General features: G+C 58.5%; 1 protein-coding gene across 3 annotated transcripts in view; it reads right to left on the minus strand.

Moving 5' to 3' along the window:
- Positions 1–8,683, minus strand: part of KCNH6 (potassium voltage-gated channel subfamily H member 6) — a 20,389-nt gene that overhangs the window by 10,926 nt on the left and 780 nt on the right. For all 3 annotated transcript variants that reach the window (XM_024760959.1, XM_024760958.1, XM_024760957.1), the window contains exons 2-4: positions 8,342–8,572; positions 3,043–3,204; positions 2,739–2,944 (exon numbers count right to left, since the gene is read on the minus strand). In XM_024760959.1, the coding sequence (XP_024616727.1) occupies positions 2,739–2,944; positions 3,043–3,204; positions 8,342–8,572 (599 nt within the window). The remainder of the gene's footprint in view (positions 1–2,738; positions 2,945–3,042; positions 3,205–8,341; positions 8,573–8,683) is intronic.

The following is an 8,683-nucleotide window of genomic DNA, read 5'->3' on the forward strand; positions in this document are numbered from 1 at the left end:
GGTGGTGGGCAGGGGGCGGGGCATCAGTCCTCTCTGGTGGGTTTGGGAAGTTTCCAGTGGTCAGGTTCCTGATGGGAACAAGTCACCCCCAAAATACCCTCTGCATTCCTGAGGGCCCTGTGGAGCCTGGACCAGTGAGGACCCTCCCTGGGGCCAACCCTCAGAGCCTCCGTGGAAAGAACCAAATTTGGGGGTGAGTAGCTAATCTGAGCCCTCGACAGGTGCTGTGTGCCGGAAGCCTTGACTGCTTCACACGTCCGAGGGGGTTTTGATCATTACATTCAGCTTAACGCCCTTCTGCTCTGCCCCTCTGACCCCCGCCTCCGAGCCTATGGCCAACACAGGATCACCAGGGCCCAGTCCAACATACCCAGGCTCTTCCCAGCTGCCCAACACAACAAACAGCTGGGGCAGCAGGAAGGCATGCGTTTTGAAGCCAGACCTCCCAGGTTGATGCCAGGTCGGACATTGCTGTGTGTCTGTCTTGGGGCAAGTTTTTTAACCTCTGTGAGCCTCTGTTCCCTCACTGGCAGAAGGGGATGACAAAGGACAACAAACTCCATGGGGCTGTTGTGAGTAAATGAGCTGGTACGTCTCAATGGCACATGCCGCTCTACACGATAATTCCTCCTCCCCACTCAACCCATGTCAGATACTGCCCCGACAAGGATGGGGCCTGAGGGGTGTCTCACGGACCACGCCCCACCCCCTGCCCAGCACTACCAGATAGGGCCCTGCTGGTGGTCCTGGTTTAAGAAAATCTAACATGTAAGGTTCTGACCTTGCAAACCAGACGGTCCCCCATCTGCCCTCCAAGGCCCTGGGAGGGGCCACAGTGCCCCACCCTGTGGTGACCTCCAGCTCAGCCTTGGCCTCGGCTCCTGTTTTGCCTCCCCAGGATGTTTCCTCTAACCCTGCGCAGACTCAAACCATCTTTTCCAATGTTCTCCCTGCTCCTTGTAAACACCCTGACCACACAGCTGTCCCGCACTGACTTAGAGCTGCAGATCCCTTGTGCCGCACGTCTGTCTCATATGCCCCGCACTGAGTCCACACAGGGGCTCAACTAAAAGGGGCCAAATGAGCACTGAAAGCCTGGCTATCATGGCCACCTCCACCCCTGGCTGCTCAAGACCAGCCAGGATGAAACAGCAGAGCACGGGGAGTGGGAAGGAGACAGTCAGACTTTGAGGGGGTGGGGTCCGAGGAAGTGTACGTCCTCAGGGCTTCCAGACAGGGGTGCCATCTCCCCCACCACAGACCTCCATAGTCTCCCATCGCCTCTGAGGCCAGCACGAGGCCCTTCCCAGTGGGCCCTCAGGACGTAGGAACTCAGGTGTGGGATCACAGCCCTCTAGGTCCTTTGAGTTCGGGTTGAGGCTGGTGTGACTTCCGTGCTCTGGGCCTTGCCAGCCTGAGCTCTGTCAGGCTCCTCCCCACCTTAGGGCCCACAGGCAGTGGGTTAGTAAAGCCAAGAGGGGCTGGGGCAGGGGGAAGGCAGCAGGACAGGTTGGGTGTGGGTAGGGACCACGAGCCCCAGCCAGCTCTGTCGGGCTTCACGGGCAACTCTCCAGTCCAACAGCCCCCATGGCCCCTACCACCAACCTGAGGGCCCCGGGGTGTGCAGCTAGGTGGGCTTCCCAGGTCATTGGGCCACACTGCCTGACCTCCAAGCGCCCAGCCCTCAACCTGGGGTCCTTTCCCAGGGTTCCTGTGCTTGGTGAGGGGCTGGGTCACAAGGAGTTTCTACTCCATCTGCTCCGGCACAGACAGTGCTTCAGGTGAAAAGGGGTAGGGAGGCAAAAGAGCTGCTCCCATCCGCTTATGAAGCAAAGTCCCAGGGGAAGCTGGAGTAGGCGCCTACCTCGCCCTGCAGCCCCTTGCCCACCTCTGGCCTAGGCAGCCCTCAGTGCTTCGTGGGGCCAGCACACTCAATGTCAGATGAGTCCTCAGAGATGGTGCGGCCCAGCTCATTCCTCCGGATGGGAGCCCCGGGGCCCAGTAAGGGCATAAGGCCTCTTGCCCAAGGTCACAGAGTGGACTGGTGGCAGGGAACCTGAACCTTGGGCACGGCCCTCTGCATTTCCCCCTGGATGGTCAGCTGGGGACTGGGGCATCAGGCCCCAGGAGGAGGGACACGGGGGTCAGCTGGAACAGAGGACCCAGGGGGCTCGCCTTGGCCTGGCCAAGGTGGGGTGGTGGGGAGGGAGGCATTTCGGGCCTGATCCCCAGGGACCTGAAGGTGCCAGGGCCACCTCCCCTCTGCCTGGATTGAAGAAGGATCCTGCCATGGGGGCTGGCCGTCGCCTCAAAGACAAGAGGCAGAAGCAGGGCTGGGGCTTCCCCATCCACTTCTCAGTATGGCCCTGACACCTCTTCTCTCTGCTTCTCCTTCTCCGGGACTGGCAGAGCCTTGGGTGGGCCTCCATGGTGACCTGTGGGTTCCCCACTCCCAGCTCCTCCAGGCCTAGGATGTGGCACTAGTCACAGGCTCTGCTGACCCCATCCTCCCCTGGTTCTGGGAGCTGAGCATCAGGGTGGTGGCCTTAGGGTAGGTCTTTAGGTCTAAAGAATCAGACTCCATCAGGACAAGAGGCCTGGAGCTCAGACCAGACAGTAGGGGGCTGGGCAGGCCGGCTCCCTCTGCTAGCCCAGCCCCAGAGGAGTCCAGTCCATGGCCTGAGGAGGGACCCTCGAGGCCCAGCAGAGCCCCGTCCACCCTGCCCTGCAGGCCGCACCTGGGTGACCTTCTCGGTGACGTTCTGGGTCCGCTCTACCACCTTGTGGGGTGCGATGATCTCAATCTCCGTGGTGGAGCCCGAGCGGTGCTTCTCCAGGTTGAATTCCACGAAGTTGAGTGTGAACTGCGGGATCTGGCTGATGGTCCTGTACTTGACCCTGCCCGGGCCAGGTCCCTGTGCACCCGGCCTGCCATGAGAGCCCTCTGAAACCAGGGCTGGGGTCAGAGCAGCCAGGGCTGGGGGACCCACTGCTCCACCTGGTGCTCCCTGCCCCTCCCCTGCCACCTGCTCCCTGCCTCACCGGAGCCCAGGAAGCTCTGGGACAGCAGGCGCTGGGACAGGCTGCGGCTCCCTCGCTTGGCCAGGAGCTGGGCCAGGTCCTCAAAGTTGAGGATGAACATAATGACGGCCCCATCCTCATTCTTCACGGGCACCACATCCACGAGGCAGCGGAAGCTGGAGGCTGCAAACACCGTGGGGAGGGGGTGTCACTGGAGGGGTCCTCTCCTGCAGGAGCCTGGCCTGGGGAAGCTAGGGAGTGATCTGGGTTAAGGTCAAGTTAAGAGCAGCCGTGGGAGGTGAGGAGGCCTGCAGAGTGACCAGAGCTATTGGGCAGAGGGTTGGTGACACTGCCCAGCAGGTGCCCCACCCACAGGGCAGAGGTAGAGAGAGCAGCTAAGCTTCTCATTAGAAAATAATGTAGCATCGGGCCCAAGTCCACACTCAGCCCTCAGCTCAGGGCTTAACCTTGAGGTTCGCTTCTGCTGTAATTAAAGCCGAGCAGATGGGGGTGGATTAAGTGGGGAGGTGAGGTCGGGTATTCTACCCCCATGTAGCTCTGGCTGGCCCTGGGTTCAGCTCCCATATTCCCGTCTCACGAAGATGTCCTGCTCCCCTGATGCTGGAAGGAACTCACTGTTGAGAACCTACTAAGTGCTGGGCACTGAGCCAGTTGGCACATGAGGCCTCAAGCTCCGTGGTGGCACCCAGTGGATCCCTGGAGGGCACACACGGACCCCTGTTCCGCTGAGCCTGGGGTTCTGAGAAACTGACTTGCTGGGGCTGGCTGGGGCCCTGGCGCGGGGAGCCCTGGGCCGGGGAGCCCTGGGCTCTCAGTACGTAACAGTTTGGAGAGGAGAGGGGACTTGTCTGGGGCAAGGACACTGGAATGAAGGCCAGGCTACTGCTCCAGGCCTGGAAGGGGCCCATGGTCTCAAGGCAGAGGTGCTGGTGCTGGGACTGGGGGTGGAGGCAGGGCAGGGAGGGCAATGGCCTGGGGTCTGGAGAGGGAGAGGGAGATAGATGGCAGGGTGGGGGCAGAATGGGTCCTCCAGCCACTCTCCCCGCTCTCTCAGGAAGCCCAGACCCAGCCATTGACCCCACTCTTCCTCTTTCTCTGCTCCAGGGTCTCACTCCCCCTCCCATAGGTGAGTGGAACAAAACAAGCTAAAACTTCCCTGTACCCCAGAGTCCAGTCTGTGGGCTGGCTGGATGCCCCATGAGCCCCCCTCCATGGTACCCGGTCATCCCATGTCCCTCAGTTCAAAGTGTTGGTGGGTGTCAGGCCCAAGGGTCAGGATGGATGCTAAGGGCAGGGGCCTCAGGTAAAATGACTATCAGAAGGCAGGTTTGTGTCTGTCTCATTTGCCAGCTGCCAGGACCTGTTCCAGGTGTTGTTAACCGAGTGAATGGAAGAACGTGTGTAAATGTGAGTGGGTGGGAGGCTAGCTCACAGGATTATTACTACTTTGGGTTTCACTAGAATCACGCTTCCCCCAGCTGCCCCTCTGGTGTGCTTCCTCTCGCCATTACTGCTGGGGTGCAGCCAAGCTTCCCCCATCCTCCCTCCCACTTTCCTCCCTGGGAGCAGGAATCTCCAGGATCAGATTCCCGGACTCCCAGGCACCAGGCATCAGGCAGCCATCTGCCAGCTGCTGCACTGGGCCCCATGGGAGACATCCACCCCGAGGAGAGGCTACCCACTCGCCTCTGTGACCCACTCCTGGGCTTGCAGTGCTGTAGGCCTGCCTCCCAGGCCAGAGCCTGGTGCTCTTGTCAGCCCGGGGCATGGCGAGGCTTGGCTACTGGGACCCACCCAGGAAGCCTCCTTGGCCAGTGACCTGAGACACCGCCCCCAAGGCCAGACTATCTCCTCACTCTCTCTGGCACTGCAGAAATCTGGCCTGGGAGCAGGCGGAGAGAGGGCAGACCTGGGCAGAGGGCAGGGCCTCCAGGTTCTATGCTGCTAGGGGTTGCCAAGGCCCAGTCTGTACCCACTGATGCTATCTTTGGAAAACTGAGGCTGGGAATGGACCAAAGACCAGCGCATCAGAGCAGTGAGGGCTGGAAGGGGGCCGTGCGTGACACCCTATGCCGGACCTTCACGCTTGCTGCCTGTGGGGTGGTGGAGACAGGAGGCTATGAGGATTTGGATGAGTTCAGAGCATTCTTTTCCTGATCCCTAAGCTGTCCTTGCTCATGAGCACCTGTGTCCGGGTGACCGGAAGTGGGTGAGTGTGGTCACCCTAGGTTGTGCCCAGGAGTGGCAGTGTTTCTGTGCCCTTGCCCGCTCCCTGGACGGGGGGCCACAGGCTGTGCTCATTCTCCCTTCCAGGGACTCCTCCCGGTCACCTCTCTGACCAAGGGCAGCAGGCGCATCTGCCCCTGGGACACCTCACTGCTCTCCGCTCTTCTCTGTGTCTTGGATGTGTCCCTTCCTTCAATTTCTTATAGTCCCCGCCCCTCCCCTGTGAGCCTCCCTGTTGCCTATTGCCTCCATCTCTTTACACACCCCCATCCAACATGTGGTGAGCCCTCAGGGAGGAGCCGGTGCCACAAAAGCTGCCACTAAAAGGGCGGCTCCATACCGCCTCCCGACTTGGTCTTTCTGACATTCGTGGGTGGGTGTAAAGAAAACACTGGGATCTCAGGCCTCAGCCCTTGCCCTATCCTCCTGATCTGGAGCTGAGGACTAGAGGATCCCCAGGCTTGCAGATTAAGGGACTCTCTGGTTTGGGGTCATCAGAGAAGAGGATCTGGCCAAGGCAGGCAGGGATGGGCCCCTCTGACAGGCCCCCAGTAGGGGCGCGGGCCGGGGGGGAGATCTGAGTGCCCTCCATCCCTCCCTGCAGACTTTCGTTCGTTCTAGTCTTATGGCCATCCCCATGCCTTCCAGCTGTTAGGTTCTTACTTGTCCCAGTGAAGGCAGATGGCGGCAGAGCCAGTTTCTCAGGGGTCTCTGAGCCCTGTCTCATGGGGTAATTTTTGTCAAATGCCCTGGCCTCTTTGAGCCCAACCTTACACAGCTGCACAATGTGGAGATAGATGGACATAGACCTTCTACTTTGACTTGGAGAACTGTCAGTGGATTACCCCTTTAGAGGAAGAGAGGACTATAAATCAGCTAGAATTCTGTCCAGGACCCCTTCCCTTCTCACCTCCCTGGAGTCAGCGGGGAAAGAGGGGGGAGAAGAGGTATCGTGAGGAGGGAAGAAATCATTAGGATGCCCTCCAGCAGGACTGTAAGATGTATGTGACTATGATAAAAAACAATCATGCAGTCAGAGTGGACCATAAGGTGAACATAAGTTATCTGAGCATTACATCCTTCCCTTAGGGGAATGCAGGCCAGGAGGTTCCCCTTTCTGGGTTTCAGGCCAATTTGGGGCAGGTCCAGTTGGTCAAAGTCTTGGACTATAGGACAGGGAAGGGCTTAGGATGGGGGTGGGAGTAGACTGGGATTTATGGGGCACCAGGTATGTGGGTAATTTTTCATTTTCACCCAGGGACAACCTCCAAGACTAGGTCTCTAGGGCCCCTTCTGATTGCTAGAGGACCCCAGCAGGGTTCTGAAGACCGGAGTCCTAATCTGAGGGTCAAGGCTTGGCCTTGACCTCTACCCCCTGCCCAGGCACGTGCAGGGTGCTGAGGAGACCCTAAGAGCTCTGATTTGACATCACTAGGAGTCTGTGGTCAGTCCTCACCCCTCTGGGGCCCAGGTAGAGCTCTGGGGTCAAGGGGAGGGACAGAGAAGGACTTGTTGTCCGCTATCATTTCCTGCTGTCCCACCCTGTTCCCCTGGGACCCTTCTCACTCCTTTAACTGTCATCTCCCCTCTGCAGTGATGTGAGGAGGTGAAGTCACAGCTTTTAAAAATATTCTGACTTCATTAACCCTGTGAGTGCTGCCAAGCTAAGCCAGGTTCTTCCTAGTCCCCTAATCACTACCCCATTCACATGGGTGGCAGCAGCAGGGGACAGCCAGAGGTACAGCCACGACCTGCCCAGGAAGCACCCGGAAGCCCTTAAACACACACACACATGCTCAGGTTCACACTTACACTCATGCTCCACACACACACACACACACACACACACACACACACACACACACACATACACGAGGCCCCTGCTACCCGGCTGTCAGCACCCCTCAGCCCCAGTGCCTGCCCTTTACCTGCACTCCAGTGATCCTCATTCCTTCTTCCCCAGGGAGGGCCCTCTTCTGAGGCTTCCTTCCCCCAGAGTCCTGCCTCCAAACACAGAGGCTGTTGGGTTCTTTTCTCCCCTCTTGGGATTATTCAGACCAGATATCTCTGAGGGAAGAATCCAGAGATTTGGGGTCCAGTCCCAGTTTGGACCCAAGCAGTAGAATCTTGGCCAAGTCCTTTCTTTTTCTTGGGCCTTGGTTTCTTCATCAATGAAAGGAAGGAATTTATCTAAGCCAGTGGCTCCTAAACTTGGCAAAACACCCAAACTGCTAGGGAGATTTTTACAAATACACCTGCTTTGTCCTCCCTCCACACCTCTGAGTCAGCCTCTCTCTAGGGAAGGTGTGTTTTGGAAAACAAGCTCCAGGTAATTCTGATTCAGAACCAGGCTGGTGGGGCCATTGATCCAGGTGATTTCAAAGGGACTTTCAGGATCCTAATTCCCACTCCTCTCTTTCCTCCCCTCACGGATCCAGTGAAGCACTGGGGGGAGGGTCTTAAAGGGCTCCATGATTTTTCATCCTCAGCCCCTGACCTATGCTTTTGTTCTGTTTGCAGTAAGCTTGGGCTGGCAATAACACCCCAAACAGGATGAGCCTCCAGGTCATGGCAAACTCCAGACCCTGTCTCCCCAGGGAGCTAGGGCTTGGTGAGCCAGACCCAGCACTCTTTTCAAACCAGCTGCCCCATGCCTTGCCTGGCCACAGAGGCCTTGAGGGGGTGACTCCTCCTCTAATCCCCAGAGCAGATGGAGATGAGTAAAGGTTAATTTCCATCCCAGCTGCCTGACAGCTGGGGCTGACAGTGACAGAGTGGACAGCCAGGAGACCAGGGACATGGGGGAGGGATGGTGGTGTGGGAGGCCCTGCATGGGGCCAGGACCAGTTGGTGGCTCAGTCTGGTCCCTGGCCTCTGAAAGGGACCTCAGAAGGCATTTCATCCAGTGTCCATCACTTCACCCTACAGATGAGGAAACAGAGGCCCAGAGAGGAGACAAGATTTATCCAGACCCTTTGGTCCTCTGGGTCAGTGCCCTTCCCATGGTCACTCTGCCTGGACAAGAGAGGGGCCAAGCCTGCCTTGCAGAACCTGTGGCCTGAGGGCACCTCACCATCCTTGCGGTAGTAGAGGATGTCCACCTTGCACTCCTCGGCCCCCAGCAGGGCCTGCGTCAGGCGGGACATAGCACTGCGTGGGGTGTTGGGGCCTGTGAGGAAGTCGCAGGTGCACGGTCTCTGCATCACTTCCACTCGGGAGTAGCCGAAGAGTTCACAGAAGCCATCGTTGCAGTAAATGATGGCGCAGTTCTCCATCTGAGCATTGGCGATCAGGAACTTACGACCTGGGGTGGGAAGTAGGAAGCCCATGGCAACCAGGATCAAGCAGCAGAGAGGGAAAGATCATAGGGACTCTTGGGAGCAGTCAGGGGGGATCTGGATGGGGGAGTGGAGCG

Source organism: Neophocaena asiaeorientalis, unplaced genomic scaffold (genome assembly GCF_003031525.2).
Source record: "Neophocaena asiaeorientalis asiaeorientalis breed wild unplaced genomic scaffold, Neophocaena_asiaeorientalis_V1.1 scaffold30, whole genome shotgun sequence".
Taxonomy (NCBI): Eukaryota; Metazoa; Chordata; class Mammalia; order Artiodactyla; family Phocoenidae; genus Neophocaena; species Neophocaena asiaeorientalis.